The sequence below is a fragment of the Garra rufa genome, chromosome 5 (genome assembly GCF_049309525.1).
Source record: "Garra rufa chromosome 5, GarRuf1.0, whole genome shotgun sequence".
Lineage (NCBI taxonomy): Eukaryota > Metazoa > Chordata > Actinopteri > Cypriniformes > Cyprinidae > Garra > Garra rufa.
The window spans coordinates 47,962,431-47,981,496 of record NC_133365.1 but is presented as its reverse complement, the minus strand read 5'-3'; the positions used below and the strand labels follow the sequence as shown (position 1 = coordinate 47,981,496).

Below are 19,066 nucleotides of genomic sequence, written 5' to 3'. Positions count from 1 at the left end.
TATTAGTGGCAGCCCCAAATTTTTTTATAATAAAAAAAAAAAGTAGGTCGGCGCCGATAGTCTTGTGTGCAGCGCGTCGACATACAGCGCCGTTGCGCTTCGGGCGTCCCGTGTTCGAATCCCGGCTCGAGGACCTTTCCCGATCCCACCCCTATCTCTCCCACTACGCTTCCTGTCAATTCTGATCTGTCCTATCATAATAAAGGCAAAAATGGCAAAAATAAAGAAAGTAGAAAAGAAATAGAGAGGGTTGGTGTTAAAGGGTCAAGTTAATACTATTACTTTTATAGTAAAAAATAAACAAGTAGATAAAATAGAAATAGAATAGAGTTCTAGTGTTAGGGTCACATTATTATTTTATAATAAATAAAAGGAAAACAAGTAGATAGAATAGAAATAGAATAGAGTTCTATTGTTAGGGTCACATTATTATTTTATAATAAATAAAAGGAAAACAAGTAGATAGAATAGAAATAGAATAGAGTTCTAGTGTTAGGGTCACATTATTATTTTATAATAAATAAAAGGAAAACAAGTAGATAGAATAGAAATAGAATAGAGTTCTAGTGTTAGGGTCACATTATTATTTTATAATAAATAAAAGGAAAACAAGTAGATAGAATAGAAATAGAATAGAGAGTACTGGTGTCAGAGGATCAGGTTTTTGTAAGTAGTTAAAAAGAAACCAGTAGATTAGAATAGAAATAAAATAGAGCTAATGTTAGAGGGCCATGTTCTTATTTTTTTTAATAAAAAGAAAACAAGTAGATAGTATAGATGTAGTGTGCTAGTGTTAAAGTGTCCTGTTATTATTTTTATAATAAATAAAAAGAAAAAAGTAGATAGAATGCAAATAGAATAGAGGGAGATAGTGTTAGAGGAGAAATAGAATAGAGAATTCTAGTGTTAGACTAGAGGGTCAAGTTATTATTTTTATAATAAATAAAAAGAAAACAAGTTGATAGAATAGAAATAGAAGTGAGAGTGGTAGTGTTTGACGGTCAAGTTATTATTATATTCATAATAAATTAAAAGAAAACAATGAGATGGAATAGAGAGTGGTAGTATTAGACAGTCAAGTGTAGATTTAAGAGGTAATGTCAGTAACTTGTCAACAAATCATTCGTTGCATAGACTGAAATTTACTAAAAGAAAAAAAAAAACGTTAGGCTAACAATGCTTTTTCTAACAGTCTGAGTGAACAGCCTGGAAAACAGAACAGGCTTAATTTAAATGTACCTCTCTCATTCGGCATGAATCCAAATTTTCGTTTTCGTGATGTGGCATTTGGCTGCTAATAAATTATTTCTTTTGGAAACAAAGCTTTGTACTCGTGTCCTAATATTAACAACAACAAACAGTTATATGCACAAAAAGGATTTTTTTTTTTTTTTGTACAAGCGCAGTGGGGTAGTTTACAGCATGTTGTTCCTTGGTTGTTCTCTTCAGACTTTGTTTAGAAAAGTGTGAGCAATAGTGATATTTAACATGGCCTTTTTCTAGGAAAGTTGAAGCAGAGCCTTGTTTTCAATCGCATCAAATTAAATATGGCATTTACCCTCACCAAGGTGCAAAATATATTGAATGCAAGGTTTTAGTTACAAGTCTAAGTCAGTTGAATGACTCACATTTTTGTGATTCTCCTTTACATTACTAAAGGTTTTTCAAGTGGAAGCAATTACAGGAAGTTTAGTCTTTTATCAAAAAAAATGCTCTAACATTTTTTTCTATGTTCAGTTGGTTAGATGAGCATTTTATTACTTTCCTGAGCAGTCTTGATAATATGACCTCAGCTTTGGTCAAAACGTCAAACTGAATGGCTTTTTTGATGCACATTCGCGAGGGATGTTTTCCTGTGGTCATGAGTGTTAAAAGGTGCAGGTCTAACTGAGAAACAAAAAGGCAAAGGAGTTAGTAAACTCTATTCCCGTGTCTCAAATTCAATCCCATAAAAAAATGCACCAGCCTTACCTGTGACCCCTGTGTAAAAAGAAGGATTGAGAGCAAGGAGCGAAAAGGGAAGTAGACCGAATTTTTCATAAACATTGAGCGAATTTTAAGTGTTGAGTATCAGACTTGAAGGCCAGAAGCAACTTATATTTTACAGTCATTCTCACACATGTGTTATCATGCACACTGAGATAGGGACTGATGATGCATTTGACCTAAAAAAGATGCAAATAAAAGGGAGAGATTTTGCGTCAAATGTGTGCTTTTAGTCACTTGTGACTAAACAGAGTAAATGACTCTTCATGGATGTTAGGGAAGAGATTGCAGTGTCCTTAATCCTCAATGTTGCATTTGCATATTCATGTGATATTCTGTCAGAATGGCAACAATTTGGCAAATCACAACAATAATGTAATTAAATTACGATAGTGTAATTAAAGGTACATGCTTTTTTTAGAGGCATGTGGAAAATTCACATAATTTTTTCACTCTCATATTATTATATATTATTTCAAACTCCCTGACTTGCTTTGTACTGTAGAAATGCAAAACAATAATTTTTGAAGAATATTTTTTAAAAAGAATATAATTTTTAAGAAGAAAGTATTCTAAAATTAGTGTGTGACGAACAGAATATCAGGTTATTCACTGAAAATTAATTTTAGTGTTTTGGGCGTGTTTTTTTTTTTTTTTAAGTTGGATCTTATCAATGAATCTGTTGATTCAAAAAACTAAAACCATTAAAAGTGAAATAGTGAAATCCTTCAATTGAAATAAAAAGAAAACATTACCTGAAATAAATATAAAAATAACTTCAACTTAAACTAAACATAAATGAGAAATGTTGCTCTGGCAACTAGATGAAATAAAATAAGTTTTAAGTACTAAAATTACTTATGGAAGCCCATTTTCGACCACTGAATAAAAAAAAAATCTCATAATTCTGACTTTTTTTCTTGCAATTGCAAGTTCACATATTGCAATTTAAATTTTTTTCTCAGAATTGCAAGTTTATATCTCGCCATTGTGACTTTTTCTCAGATTGGCGACTTTATTTCTAAAAATTGCAAGTTTATATCTCGCAATTGTGACTTTTTCTCAGATTGGTGACTTTTTCTCAAAATTGCAAGTTTATATCTCGCTTTTTTTGCAGATTTACGATAAAATCAAAATTGCTAGTAAAGAAAGTCAAAATTGCGAGATACTTGGATTTGCAAAGAAAAGTTCTGAGGTTTTTTTTCTTGCTATTGCATTTCGTAATTCTAAGAAATAAAGAATTGCGAAATATAAACTCACAATTTTTTTTTTGCGAGTTTATATCTCACAATTGTGACTTTTTCTCAGATTTGCATTAAAAGTCACAGAATTTCAAAATATAAACTTTGAACTGAGAGGAAAAAAAGTCAGAAATGTGAGATCTAAACTGTTGACTTTTTTCCTCAGATTTGCAACTTTATTTCTCAGAATTGCTGATTTGCGATAAAAGTCAGAATTGTGAGATATAAACTCAGAATTCTAAGAAATAAAAGCAGAATTGCAAGATACAAATTGTGACTTTTTATCTCAGATTTGTGACTTTATTTCTCAGAATTGCAAGTTTTTATCACACAATTGTGACTTTCTCAGATTTGCCATAAAAGTCAGAATAGCAAGAGACAAAATCTACAAAAAAATTCTGAATTGTGAGTTTATATCTCACAATTCTTTCTGACTTTATAACTCAAAATTGCGAGTTAAAAAAGTCAGAATTATGAGACTGTAAGATATAAACTCACAGTCGCAGTTTTTTAATTCAGGTGTGGGCTTCCATAGTAAATAAATAAAGTTAAAATAAGCTAAAGCTCAATATAAAAAACTATGTAGACATATTGTTAAAAAAATACTACAACTTTCACATTAAAATGTTCACAAAAAATATAGTAGTCATTTTAATTGTATTAAAGGGATAGTTCACCCAAAAATGAAAATGAGATGTTTATCTGTTACCCCCAGGGCATCCAAGATGTAGGTGACTTTGTTTCCTCAGCAGAACACAAACGAAGATTTTTAACGAAAACCGGTGCAGTCTGCCAGCTAAATAATGGATGTGGATGGGCACCAGACCATTAAAAGTAAACAAAAACATGCACAGACAAATCCAAATTACACCCTGCGACTCGTGACGATACATTGATGTCCTAAGACACGAAACGATAGTTTTTTGCGAGAAACTGAACAGTATTTATATCATTTTTTACCTTTGATACACAGCCATGTCCATCTGTCATGAGCACGAGCTTGTCATCCGGCTCGTTACACGTGCACGCGCTCTGGCGTAGTATACGCAAACACCGTAAGGGGAAATCGGTGAAAAGTCCCGGATGAGTTTGCGCAAAGGTAATCTTTTAGCTTTAAATTGGTTTGAACAATCAGGATAAGCACAATTACCATTTTGAATAGCCGCTATACCCACAATCTCGGTGCACTGTGTAAACAATGAGTGTTGTATTCATGCGACAGATCGCTTCCGGTGTTTGCGTATTCTACGCCAGAGCGCGTACACATGTAACGATCTGGATGACAAGCTCGTGCTCAGGACAGATGGACGTGGCTGTGTATCAAAGGTAAAAAATGATATAAATACTGTTCAGTTTCTCGCAAAAAACGATCGTTTCGTGTCTTAGGACATCAGTGTATCATCACGAGTCGCAGGGTGTAATTTGGATTTGTCTGTGCATGTTTTTGTTTACGCTTAAAGGTCTGGTGCCCATCCACGTCCATTATTTGGCTGAAAGACTGCACCGGTTTTCGTTAAAAATCTTTGTTTGTGTTCTGCTGAGGAAACAAAGTCACCTACATCTTGGATGCCCTGGGGGTAAGCAGATAAACATCAAATTTTCATTTTTGGGTGAACTATCCCTTTAAATAATCCTGGATCCAGTTCACAAAACCTGATTCATTCACTAATTGGACTGATTTGGTTCTTGAGTTCAACTGACTGATTCAGTCATCTGGCTGCAACATATAATGACTTAAATTTTGGTCTGTTCATCATATAAAAGTTTCAAATGACTTGCACAAAACCGTTGTAATTGCATAGAGGAACGTGCTGTACTTTAAAACTATTAAAAACTGTGGTTTAGAAATGATACAATTACTGTGTGAACTGTCCCTTAGATATGAGCCATTAAGAAAACATACTGATTAATGTTGACGTATACCAACCGTAATAACGTTGCATGCTTATATTATTTTGAAGGCTTTGATCATGTGTTCAGCTGTCCTGTTTTCCTCCATTTAGTTGAAAAATAGATAATATTAACCAAATTATCAAAATGTGTTTTGGATGCTGCAACAAGAAGTCATGAGTGTGACAAATCGCACAATGTTCCTTTGAAGAGACGCAGTGTTCTGTAATAATGGTGCGCTGTTAGGCTGTGAATGAATGTGCAGTGATTATGATTCTGCAGGATTCGTCTACAAAATTAAATGAAGGCTTCTTACACAGCGGTGTGCTATCAGTGCAGCAGAAAACATCACAACTCACTCTGACACGCACAGACATTTTTAGATATACCCGTGCATGAATGAGTATGTGGATATAAAGGTCTACACATAAAGGAAAATATGATAAAATTTAAAAATAATATTTAAAACCTAGAGAGTTCCGCTTAGTTTTGTGGTAGTCACCGGCTGTGATGTATTTATTTGCAAAGTATCTAATTGTTGTTGCTTTGTTAAAATGATGGCAATCATATGATTGGGTTTTTACCTTAATTGTCAGTTAATTAGATTAATTACAGTTAATTGTATATTTCCACCTGCAATAACTTTTAAATAGTCACTGCAGACTTAAAACATGAAAGTGGTACTTCAAGCTTGAACTACTTAATCACCTTTGTATGAAATGTACAGTGGCTTGCAAAAGTATTTTAAGTATTTAAATTTTTTAACACTATTATGACAAAGCAAAAACTTTGCTTTTGAATTGTCACAACATTGTAAATTTATTTTATAAATTTATTTATATATTTATTATATATATATATAAACGGGATAAGTACATTCCATAAGTATTCATACCCTTAACTCAGTACTTAACTGAAGCACCTTTATAGCCTTAAGTCTTTTTGCGTATGATGCGACAAGCTTTGCACATCAGCATTTGGCACTTTACTGTCAGCTTTTCTGTCAGCTTCAATGGGGTCTGGCAGACATTTTCAGGTTTCTCTAGAAATGTTTGATTGGGTTCAAGCCCAGGCTGTGGCTGGGCCAAGGACATTCACAGAGTTGTCTAAAAGCCAATCTTGCTGTGTGCTTAGGGTCATTGTCCTGTTGGAAAGTGAGCCTTCTGCCCAGTCTGAGGTTCTTAATGCTCTGGACTGGGTTTTCTCAATATCTCAATATTTTAGTGCATTGAGCTTTTCTTCTACTCTACTTCTTACCTTGCTACTGAAAAACTGCCCCACAGCATGAGGCTGCTACCAGCACACTTTACTATTTGGATGGTACTCTTTAGGTGATGAGCAGTGCCTGGTTTCCTCCAAACACGATGCTTGGAATTGAGGTTCTCCCATCTCCACATATGATCATGGTGCTCAATTAGACTGAATATCAGGATCTTAGTAACCACTCTAACCAAAGCCAATCTCCATCAATTGCTCAGTTTGGCCAGGAGGCCAGGTGTAGGAAGAGTCCTGGTTGTTTCTAACTTCATCTAAAAAGGGTAAAGGAGACTACATGCTTCTGTGAACCTTCAATGCAGCATAATTTTTCAGAACTCTTCCCCAGATGTGTGACTTCCTGTTTCTGAGCTCTGTAGGCAGTTTTTGTTTTTTACCTCAGGGCTTGGTTTTTGCTCTAATATGCATTTTCAGCTGTTAGACTTTTTTTTTTTTTTTGTCTTTCCAAATTATAACAATTCACTCCACTTCAAGTATAGTAACAACTACAAGCAATATGAATGCTCCTGAGCTAAATTTTCACTGTCCCAGATAAGGGTTTGAAAACTTACGTAATGGAATTATTTTTGTTTTTTATTTTTAATAAATTTGTAAACATGTATTAAAATAAAAAATAAAAGATGTAAAAAATAAAAGATGTTAAAAACCTTTTTTTTGCTTTGTCATTATGGTGTATGAAGTGTAGAATGATTTGGGGGAAAACAAACAATTTAAAGCAGTTTAACAAGGTAGCAACATAACAAAAGTGTAAATAAAAAGGTTTTGAAGGAGTATGAATACTTTTGCAAGGCACTGTATTTTATTACTGTCTAAATTTTCTGTGCCTGGATTTAACTCTGGATTTTTAATATTTTTGTAATTTAGTTTCTTAAGAGCTCAAAATTATTTTTGCTGCAGTTTTTAATTTTGGTAGCCTTGTTATTCTGTCCGGTTAATTTTCATCCTCTCTTTTTTTTTTTCTCTTCCTTTTTAATCAAGTCAGTGGCATGTGGTAGGAAATGTCAGCAAGGTAATAAATTATGCAGAAATGTCACCTGGGGAATGTTTATGAGGGTGTGCAAGTTTTCAAAGGCAGATTGGTGTGTCGTAAAGCCATCGCTCCACAACGACACCAGCTGCTGGTCATTAAACACCTTCCTGCTCCGCTACAGTTAAAAAAACTGCAATTGCTAATCGAGAAGTACAAAGATTTTCAACCTCACATAACTGTATGAATTCAGTAGGTGCAGGTGTCTCAGAACACCATCTTGAGTTGTGGAAAAATATTCCTAATCTTGCCGTTGAGCGAAGTCTCATGTCAGTCTCTGCACGCACACACACACACACACACACATGCGCGATCGCTCGCTGAGAGAGCTGCATCCAGCAGAGCTTTTGATTGAGCGTGATGAAGCGTTAATTAGTGTACCTGATTTGGAGGCCTTTGGCATGAGGTGTTTGTTTGTGGTGGCAGAAGACAACGCATGGTGCCTGTGCGTGGGGCACTGGGTTAGTAATTTTATAAATGATTTGAAGTGATTCAAAAAGACAATCTGGGTCAAGTTCAGTTGAACCGCTTTAATATTTCAGCTTAAAATCTGCGGGGAGAATTAAATAGTCAGACTACTGCATTATATACTAATGTTCGAAAGATTGTGGTCTGCAAGTTTTTTTATGTTTTTGAAAGTGGACACTTATGAGGATATATTTATTAGTTTTTAAAATGGTGAAAACTGTAATATTGTAAAATATTATTACATTTTTAAATAACAGTTTTCTGTTTAAATATACATTATCAATCAAACGTTTTTGAACAGTAAGCTCACTAAGCCTTCATTTATTTAATCCAAAATACAGTAAAAGCAGTAAAATTGTAAAAATATTTTTACTTTTTAAAAAAACTGCTTTCTGTTTGAATATATTTTAACATTTAAATTTTCAGCATCATTACCCCAGTCTTCAGCATCACATGATCCTTCAGAAATCATTCTAATATGCTGATTTGCTGTTCAAGAAACATTTATTATTATAATTATTATTATCAATACTTAAAACGGTTGAGGACATTTTTTCAGGATTCTTTGATGAATGGAAATAAAAAGCTTTTGTAACATTATACACTTCACCATTCAACTTTTTAAAAGAAATAATAGAAACTAATGCTTTTAATTAGCAAGGAAGCTTTAAATTGATAAAGTGATGATAAAGACATAATATTACAAAAGATTTCTATTTCAGATAAATGCTGTTCTTCTGAACTTTCTATACATTAAAGAAATCTCATAACATCATAATATCATAATAATACATGTCTTTTGAGCAACAAATCAGAATATTAGAAAGATTTTTGAAGGGTCATGTGACTGGAGTAATAATGTTAAACATTTTTAGCATTATTGAAATTACATAAATTACATTTTAAAATATATTCAAATACAAAGTTACTTCAAATAGTAAAAATATTTCATAATTTTACTGTTTTTGCTCTACTTTGGATCAAATAAATCCAAGCTTGGTGAGCAGAAAATACTTCTTTAAAAAATACTGTTCAAAAACTTTTGACTGGTAGTGTATTTTAAAATGTAGTTTATTCCTGTGATGCAAAGCTGAATTTTCAGCATTGTTACTCCAGTCTTCAGTGTCAACACCATCATTTGTGCTACGGCATGAATTTATCCTCAGATTGTGTGGCTTTTTAAGAAGTGGGTTACTTTTCAAGTGATCAAATTTGTAATAAAATGAGTGAAAAAAGTCCCAAAGACATTGAATAAGGAACTTGAGCCATCTATGGTGACTAGAATGTTTTGCAATCCCGAATGGTGCCGCTAGTGTCTTAGAAATTACACTTCACTTTTAAACAAATTCGTTTTCTTTTGTGTTCATGTTGTGCTAGATCACTGCTTTTGTTCTTCCACTGTAATTATACCCGACTACAGATGTGATGCTGCATACAGCAGGGTTGTTATTGGCCAAGTGTCATGATGTGTTACTCTTAATCTCATACACATGCTCCCCATTGTGTTTAATATCCATATTTTTCCTCCACCTGTCTTTCCTCTGTCTGTTGTTGTGTGTGTAAGGAGGAGAGTCTTGCTGGGGGAAGCCATTCAAGGACGAGTTCAAGCCCAATCTCTCTCACACGGGTCGTGGTATTCTGAGCATGGCTAACTCAGGACCCAACACAAATAAATCCCAGTTGTGAGTAAATGTTTCATCTGCTCATTAAAGTGACTGGATTAATATCAAACACTCTGTTTAGAGTTTGTTTTAAACCACTGAAGTATTACACTTTTGGAATTAATTCAGCCCAAGCCTCATAAAGGAGAAGTTCACTTCCAGAACAAAAATTTACAGATAATTTACTCGCCCTTGTCAATCCAAGATGTTCATGTCTTTCTTTCTTCAGTCGTAAAGAAAATTTTGAGGAAAACATTTCAGGATTTCTCTCCATATAGTGGGCCCACGAGTTGAACTTCCAAATTGCAGTTTCAAGGCAGCTTCAAAGGGCTCTAAACAATCCCAGTCTCATCTAGCGAAACAATGACATTTTCTAAAAAAAATTACAATTGATATACTTTTTAACCGTAAATGTTCATCTAAAAATTTACCTAAAACTTCAAGCCTATTTTTGTTCCCTTTGTAAGTAGATGAAATGCAAATATTGTTTAAATATGAAATTGCACTTACAAAAACTTTTTTTTCCTGTTTCTTTCAGCTTTATAACATTTCGCTCATGCACATACCTGGACAGGAAACACACTGTGTTTGGAAGGTAATTTTATTTATGGATTTATTTGTCTTCAGTAATAGGACATTCACAGTCAAATACTACATTTATAAAAAAAAAGAAGTTTTGTTTTTAATGCTTTAGAAAAGACTTTGTTCACAAAATCTCCATTTATCTGTCCAAAAATACAAACAACAGTAATATTGTAAAATATTATTACAATTTAAAGGAGACCTATTATGCCCCTTTTTACAAGACGTGATATTAATCTTAGGTATCCCCAGAATGTGTCTGTGAAGTTTCAGCTCAAAGTACTCTATAGATCATTTATTATATCATATATTCTGAAAATGCCTATTTTGATTGGAAGCAGAAACACGTTGTTTTTGTGCATTCCTCTTTAAATGCAAATGAGCTGCTGCTCCCCGGCCCCTTTTCCAGAATAGGACTGTGCCTTTCCAGCTCATATCTCAGATACTCTGATAAAATACATCTGTTTGAGTTTGATTATCATGTCTATCGCACTGCGTTTTAAAACATATTCGCTGAAACTTATAATATAGGGTTTTTTAAGCGCACACATCTGAAGCAAACACACAGAAAGCGCCTGTCACATGACGTGTGAGTACTAAACTAAGTTCTTTTTCATGTCTTATTGCGCTTAAACTGTCAAATACACACAAGTTTGTTAAAACGCACAGGAGTAACAAAAACAGTCGGTTATGTCTGTGAAGGTAAACAGCTGGGAAAGAAATCACATGTTTATATTAGATCTGTGTGGCAGCAGTGTAATATACAGTAAATAAATCAATCAAATCCACTGCTCTCTTGTCTCCTCTGAGGCTGGGACTCTAAATAGAGTTCAGTGCTTGTCTGTGCAGCCAACAACAGAATAGTTAGCATGTTTTGCGTGAACTTTTGCACCGTTGTCGCTTGCGAAAATAAAATGGTGGTGTCGTGGGTGGAAACGTGCAGATTAAAGGGCGGTAATATTATAAGATCCCCTTACCACATCACAGCGGGAGTAAATTCTAATGTGCTCGTTTATACACATGCTTGCAAAAAGGCTTATCAAAATAAAGTTACTGGGTTGCCCTTTTTCATGTTTTCTGGGTTGGTAGATGCACTGGGGACCCCATTCTAGCACTTAAGTGAAGGTTAAATGGTCTATTTCTCATTTGGTCAGCTTTCTCTGTGTGAAGCCCTTCCTGGGGAAAAGCATGTCTTCTGTTGAATCAGAACATTCCAGCACACACACAAATGCACACTTTCACTCTAAGGGAAAGTCTTGCCCATTTGGCATTGAGTTGAAATCCTTGGACTCTAGATGTGGTATTCAAAAGCTTGTCAGCATAAGCCTGAACCAAACTCCTGTGCACACTCACATGCACCTCTCAGTCTGTGTGTACTTACTGAGCACGTGCAGTGAGAACACACACACAAACAAACACACACACACACACACACACACACACACACACACACACACTACTCAACCCTCAGCCTATAGGGCACCTAGAAAACTAAGGCTCCTGTCTCACAGGAACAGCTGTACATACAGAGAAAGTACACAGCATGTGTGCATATAGATCCAACACAACAAACAAGACAAACGGGGCGTCACTTACTGATCGTTTGCACGTTGTGGATTTGTTTGCTGTTAGAAAAGTTATCCGTGTCCTGTCAAAAAAAAAGATTATAGAAGCTGTTTTATGATTTTAGAAGACTTAAAATATAACATGTATTTTACATGTACTTTAATTGCATGTACACTACCAGTCAAAAGTGTTTGAACTTTTTTTTAAAGAAGTCTTTTAAAGCTGTAAAGTACAGCAAAAAGAGTGACATTTTGAAATATTTTTACTATTGTATTTTAAAGTGGAATTTATCTCTGCGATTTCAAAGTGAAATTTTTATCATAATTTCTCCAGTTACATGATCTGTCAGAAATCATTCTAATATTCTGAAAACATTTATTATTATTATTATTATTATGTTGAAAACAGCTGAGTAGAATATTTTTCAGGTTTCTTTAATGAATAGAAAGTTCAGAAAAACAGAATTTATCCGAAATAGAAATCTTTTGTAACATTATAAATGTCTTTTTCATCGCTTTTGATCAGTTTAAAGCATCCTTGCTTTTAATATCTATAATTTCTTTCCCAAAACAATGTGTATATATGTATAATGTTACAAAAGCTTTTTATTTCAGATAAATGCTGATCTTTCTATTCATCAAAGATTCCTGGAAACAATGTACTCGGCTGTTTAAAATATTGATAATAATAATAAAAATGTTTCTTGAGGAGCAAATCATATTAGAATGATTTCTGAAGGGTCATGTGACACTGAAGACTAGAGTAATGGTGCTGAAAATTTAGCTTTGATCACATTTTGAAGTAAATTTAAATAGAAATATTTCAGAATTTTAGTTTTTGTTTTTGCTGTACTTTGGATGAAATAAATGCAGGATTGGTGAGGATTTTAATATGATTTCTGTCCTTCTCTTACTCTTTTAGAGTGGTTGGTGGTTTAGAGACCCTCACAGCGTTGGAGAATGTTGAAAGTGATCCGAAGACAGACAAACCCAAGGTACTGAAGCCAATTTTCCCCTTTCTCTAGCATCAGAAATGTACGATTCGGTTGCACAAGCACATGTCAGCGGTGTAGGGCTGTGCGTGCTTTGTTGACTCATGGTACCTCCTGTTTGTTTATATTTTTTCCACCTGCTGTCAAATCCCACAATGCCAAAAGAGAAAACAGTCCAATTTAAAACAGCAGAATGTCTTTTCACTTGTATGTCTTTTCATTTTCAACTATTTTGTGTCTCCTTCATGTAAAATGTTTTAGCTTGGGGCAGCAGAGTTTTTGACACTTCGCTTCAGCGCTTTTTGTTTTTTTTTCCATTTTCGAGAGGTAACAGCATGCTAATACGTGAAGAGTGTTTTCTCAGACTCTCTGTTTCTCTTTCACATTGTCAGTCTGAGATAAAGCTGCTGAGCGCTTCAGTATTTGTGGACCCGTATGAGGAAGCGGATGCACAGGTCAGCATTTGTGTGCATGTATATAGTTAATATCATATTTGTTGCATTTTTAAGCCATGCTGTTGATGTGACACTGTGTGTGTGTTTAGATTGCAGCCGAGCGAGAAAAGGAAGCACAGAAACTGGAGGAAGAGAGAGCGCAAACATCTGCTTCAGCCAGAAAGCCAAAAGCAGAGGACAAGCCTAAAACCTTCAGAGCAGGAGTGGGCAAATACGTCAACATGGCTGCCACGTGAGTTCCCACACACATCTGTGATGTACAGCTGTTGAATATGACAACTGTATAATATTACAAGACTTTATAGATCTTTTTATATTGCATTGATTCATTTTAGTTAAAAATCCCAACTTGGTATCATGACGAAATGATACCTGTGGTTGAAGAATCCACAACTACTTCTCTTGCAATTGTGAGAAGACATTTTCAGAATAAGGATTATTACTGAGCTAATAAATATGAGTCAGATTACTAGAAGCTTTCCTGCTAACACAGAAGTCATACTGAGTACATAAAGTCTGTTGACTTTCAAAGTCTGAAATTTACTCTGGTAATCCTCATCTTTATCACAACAAGGTATTTATTAAAAGCAATATTTTGTTGTTTGATTTCTAAAATAAAAGATAATAAAAATTTGTTGTTATTTATCAAAGGGTTATAGGATTACAGCAGTGTTTTCACACTGGATCTACAGCGTTGCTGCAAAAGACATTTTTTTTTAACCAGAATTGGTTTAGACTCTAATATGTGGACCATAGAGAGATTGACAGACAGACGGATAGATAGAACGATGGATGGATGGATGGAAGATAGATAGATGATAGGTCTTTAGATAGATAGATGGATAGAACAACGGATGGATAGCTAAAATGACAGATGGATAGAAGGATGCTGGATGGATAGATAATTTGACAGACAGATGGATTAATTGATGGATGGATGGATAAAACAACAGATGGATGGATGGATAGATAGAATGACAAGATAGATAGAACCACAGATGATAGCCAGATAGACAGAACCACAGATTGATTGATAGATGGATGGAAGATAGATAAATTGACTGACAGATTGATAGATGGATGGATGGATGGATCAACAAATGGACAGATGGATGGATGATAGACAGATGGATAGAACAACTGATTATAGCTAGATAGACAGAACGACAGATGGATAGAAGGATGGATGGATAGATAAATTGACAGATGGAAGATGGATAGATAAATTGACAGACAGATAGATGGATGGATGCAAGATAGATAAATTGACAGATAGATGGATGGATAGATGGAAGATAATTGGATAGATATATTGATAGACAGATGGATGAATGGAAGATAGATGGCTAGATATGGATGCATAGATAGGATGACAAATGGATAGACAGACAGATGGATAGAACAACCGATGATAGCTGGATAGATTGAACAACAGATGGATAGAAGGATAGATGGATAGATGAATTGACAGACGGATGGATAGATGGAAGATGGATAGATAAATTAACAGATGAATGGACAGATAATGACAAATGGACAGATGGATAAAACAACAGATGATAGCTGAATAGACAGAGTGATGGATGGATGGAAAGATGGATAGATGATCGATAAATTGATGGATGATGGAAGATAAATGGATAGATAAATTGACAGACGGATGGATGGATAGATAGAATGACAAATGATAGATAGATGGATAGATAGATAGATAGATAGATAGATAGATAGATAGATAGATAGATAGATAGAACAATGGATAGATGGATGGATAGAACAACAACTGGACAGATGGATGGATAGAATGACAAATGGATAGATAGACAGACAGATGGATAGAACAACAGATGATAGATGGATGGATGGATAGATAGCTTTCATCATGTCAGGATCATGATTATATAAAGCTGGTCTGATGGTAAATGAGTGTGTTAGTGGTGTCACTAGTGAGGGTTTGTCCCACACCACAGCAGGACTCAGGATATCAGCACAGTTTACTGAGAACCGCAGGACATCATTCTAATTATCTCTCACAACCCCACTGCTTCACACACAAACACACACACAAACTGACTGTTAAACAGACATAGACAGTAATGTGAGCACCTGCTGCTCATACAAACACTCACACACTGCAACCTGAAGGGAACAGCGCCATTTCTCACATGCATTTGCTGCTTGCAAGTATTATGAAAAATATGCCTTTTTTTTTTTCATTTTGACTCTTATCACTTAAACACAAGCATGGGGTTCAGATAATTAAAAAATAATTAAAATATTTCAAAGAACTTCCAATTAAAGGGATTGTACAGCCCAAAATTAAGGCCCAGTCCACACGGAGATGCGTTTAGCTGTATACGCATACATTTTGTATCGAATAGGCGTTTCGTCCAGACGGACCCGGCGTTTTAGGACAGCGAAACCGATATTTTTTTTAAACCGGGTCCCAGAGTGGATAAATCTGAAATTGACACCCTTGCATTCTTTTTATGTAAAGGATGTCTATTGTCATTAGCTAAACTCTTTGCATGTGAAACGATGAGTAGTAACAATTACATTGAAGTTCCAAAATTTGCTGCTGGTTCATTCAATAAACCTTGCATTTACATTGTGACAAATTCACAAAACACTGCTCTGTAACATGCCAGACAAACTGCTGAGTTTAGACTCCCATAATCACTACTGAATCAATTACACAAACCTAATTAACTTTGTCTTATTCACTCTCCTTCATCAGGAAACATTCCCACCCAGATGGTGACAAACCCTCCACTAGTGAAGCTCCTGCCAAGAAACCCAAAGGCAGAACCGGTTTTGGAGACTTCAGTTCCTGGTAGAAACACGGCACCGTCCCTCGTCACAAAGACTGACTGTGGGTAAATTGAGATATTGGACTGATCTTACTTGGCACAGGCCGCTTGCATTTTCCCCTTTATGGTTCCTATTTTGAAAGTTTTTGTATTCTTACATATGTGGCAGGAATTTAGTTCACATGTAGTCAAGTCCTGTAAATAATCATTGTTTTTTGCATATTAAATGATTTCATCTGTGCATTATTAAATGCATTTTGCTGAAAGTTCGACTTATTCATGCTCTGGTGTTTTTATTATTGTTTGCATGATGTGGAAGCCAGTTTCCGCCACAGATAATAATAAAAATCCATCTATCAATCTAAATTTATCATTGACCTCAAGTTTTTTTCTATCTAAACCAACTAGAGGTGAGTCAGACTTTTCCTCTTTCCTCTTTATCTAGTGTTTTGTTATTGAGTGCAGGTATTGTGGCATTGTGCTTGTAGCTACAGTAACAGGAGTCCTCCAATGGGACATACCATTCTGATTCATCCCACAAGTTCCAGAATGTTGCATAGAAAGTCTTTGTAGTTCCCACAATACAGCATTTCTCCTCTTGTGGCTGTGCATTTTAATGTCTCTTTTTCTGGATGGGAGTTTCCTGTGCTTGCTTGCTTTGTTCTTGACTGTACTTGCTGAGCATGTAGGGGGGTTCTGCTGCTATGACCCAAACGTGTTTCATGTGACCCCAGGGGCCAATTACACAAGCTTACAGTTTCGTAAGGTTATTGCCTCTTTCACTTCCTTCTGTTGGCATAAGGATGAATCTCACAAACCTGTCAGGTGAAGCACATACACTGTAAAAAAAAAAAAAAAAAATTGTTTCAACTTAAAATACTTTGTTACCCCAATGACTTACTTTGCTTTTTAGTTTAGTCAACTAAAATATTCCAGTTAAGTAACTTCAAATTTCAAGTTGACTCAACTAAAAATTTTAAGTCAGCGGGGTAACAAATTATTTTAAAGGAGAACTCCGGTGTGATATTGACCTAAAGTGTATTGAATCATGATACCGAGTGTGAACGTACCTTGCATATTTCATCTCGGTTTGTGTCCAGCTGTCCGAAATCTGGGGTCAGTTAGCCGATGCTCACAACAGGCTGTCTATGAGAGTGAACAGGGCATCGGAAAAGCCATGTAAATAAATCACTGTTTTACGCCATTTACGAGGCACAAAGTAGCTCCACACTTCATCGGTAGACTTCCTAGGGCCCTGACATTTAAAACGAGACATTGAGAACTCAGAAAAAGCACCGGTAGTTTATTTACAAGAAGATTTATACAGACATCTTCCACCAGGAACAGAGCGGTGGCCGCCATCTTAAATGTAGTCACGATAAGTCGAGTGTCGAGCAAGGTATGCAAGGTACGTTCACACTCGGTATCATGATTCAATACACTTTAGGTCAATATCACACCGGAGTTCTCCTTTAAGTTGAAACTACTTTTTGAAAAATTTTTACAGTGTAGAAATAAAAGAGAAGTATTTCTATTAATATTTTTTTGTATTGTAATGTTATGTTAATTAATCATGTCATAAAATGACTTTATTATAAGAATAAATGCAAAAATAAATATCCAATGAATCCATGTGAATTTGTGTTGGGAAAAAGTGCTTAATTTTTTAAAACATTGTTGCAAAAAATAGGTTTCCTTTTCTTGCAAAATATAATCCATTACATGTTTTATTAATTTTGGATGTAAAAAGACTTGTATAATAATTCAAAAGTTTAGGGTAAGGTTTTTTTTTTTTAAAATAAAGAAATACTTTTTAAAGAAATGACATCAGTTTGATTAAATGTGACAGTAAAAACTCAAAGTTTAAAAGAACAGCATTTGTGATTTTTTTTTATTTTATAACATTATATTTATTAAAGAATACATAATACATACACTGCCATTCAAAAGTTTGGGATCAGTAAGATTTTTTTCATGTTTTAAAAAAAAAAAGTCTCTTATGCTCAAAGTTCCATTAGTTTGATTAAAAAATATATATATTATTGCAATTTAAAATGGTTTTCTATTAAATTTATTTCTGTGATGCAAAGCTGAATTTTCATCAGCCATTACTTCAGTCATCAGTGTCGCATGATCCTTCAGAAATCATTCTAATATGCTGATTTATTATTAATGTTGGAAACAGTTGTGCCACCAAATATTTTTTTGGCACCTCTGATACTTTTTCAGGATTGTTTGATGAATAAGAAGTTAAAATGAACATAATTTATTAAAAATAGAAATCTTTTCTAACACTATAAGTCTTATCCATTAATTTGATCAAATTAGCAATCAATTTTCAAATGTATTTCAAATAAAAAATAAAAAATAAAATACTGACCACAAACTGAACGGTAGTGTATATTGGTACAAAAGATTACTATTTCAAATAAATGTTTTTTTTTTTTAATGTTTTTTCTTTTCAAAGTTTTTTTCATCAAAGAATTCTAAAAAGTATCACAGCTTCCAAAATAATAAGCAGCACAACTGTTTTCAGCATTGATAATAAATCAGTGAAGGCTCATTTGACACTGAAGTCTGGAGTAATGATGCTGAAAATTAAACTTTGAATCACAGACATAAATTCTATTTTAAAGTGTATTAAAACAGAAAAGCGCTATTATAAATTGCAATAATATTTCACAATATTACATTTTCTTCTGTATTTTTCTTACTGATCCCAAACGTTTGAACGGCAGTGTAAACGTATCAGCTTCTACAAAAATGAGCAGCACAACCGTTTTTAACATTGATGATAAAAATAAATAAACCAATATTTGAATGGTTTCTAAAGAATCATGTGACACTAAAGTCTAGAGTAATGATTATATTTTCAAATAAAATATCAATTTCACATTATTTCTATTTTACTGTATTTTTCATCAAAAGAATGCCATCTTGGTAAGAAGAGGAGACAAAAACATTTTAAAAAATCTTACAGACCCCCATTTTTTGAAAGGTATAGCCTGTTATTATGAGACTGAACCACAGACTATCTGCTGCTTTGTGTCGTGTCTTTCTGGACGCTGCTTTGCCAATGATTTTGTGTGTAAGTGATACAGGCAGGTGTGTGGG

General features: G+C 34.4%; 1 protein-coding gene across 1 annotated transcript in view; it reads left to right on the top strand.

Annotated features, from left to right (window-relative positions):
* Window positions 1-16,318, top strand: part of ppil2 (peptidylprolyl isomerase (cyclophilin)-like 2) — a 52,590-nt gene extending 36,272 nt beyond the window's left edge. Inside the window, exons 15-20 of the mRNA XM_073840379.1 lie at window positions 9,452-9,569; window positions 10,087-10,143; window positions 12,618-12,690; window positions 13,080-13,142; window positions 13,232-13,374; window positions 15,880-16,318. Coding sequence (XP_073696480.1) covers window positions 9,452-9,569; window positions 10,087-10,143; window positions 12,618-12,690; window positions 13,080-13,142; window positions 13,232-13,374; window positions 15,880-15,979 — 554 coding nt within the window. The 3' untranslated portion in view covers window positions 15,980-16,318. The remainder of the gene's footprint in view (window positions 1-9,451; window positions 9,570-10,086; window positions 10,144-12,617; window positions 12,691-13,079; window positions 13,143-13,231; window positions 13,375-15,879) is intronic.
* The last annotated feature ends 2,748 nt before the right edge of the window (window positions 16,319-19,066 follow it).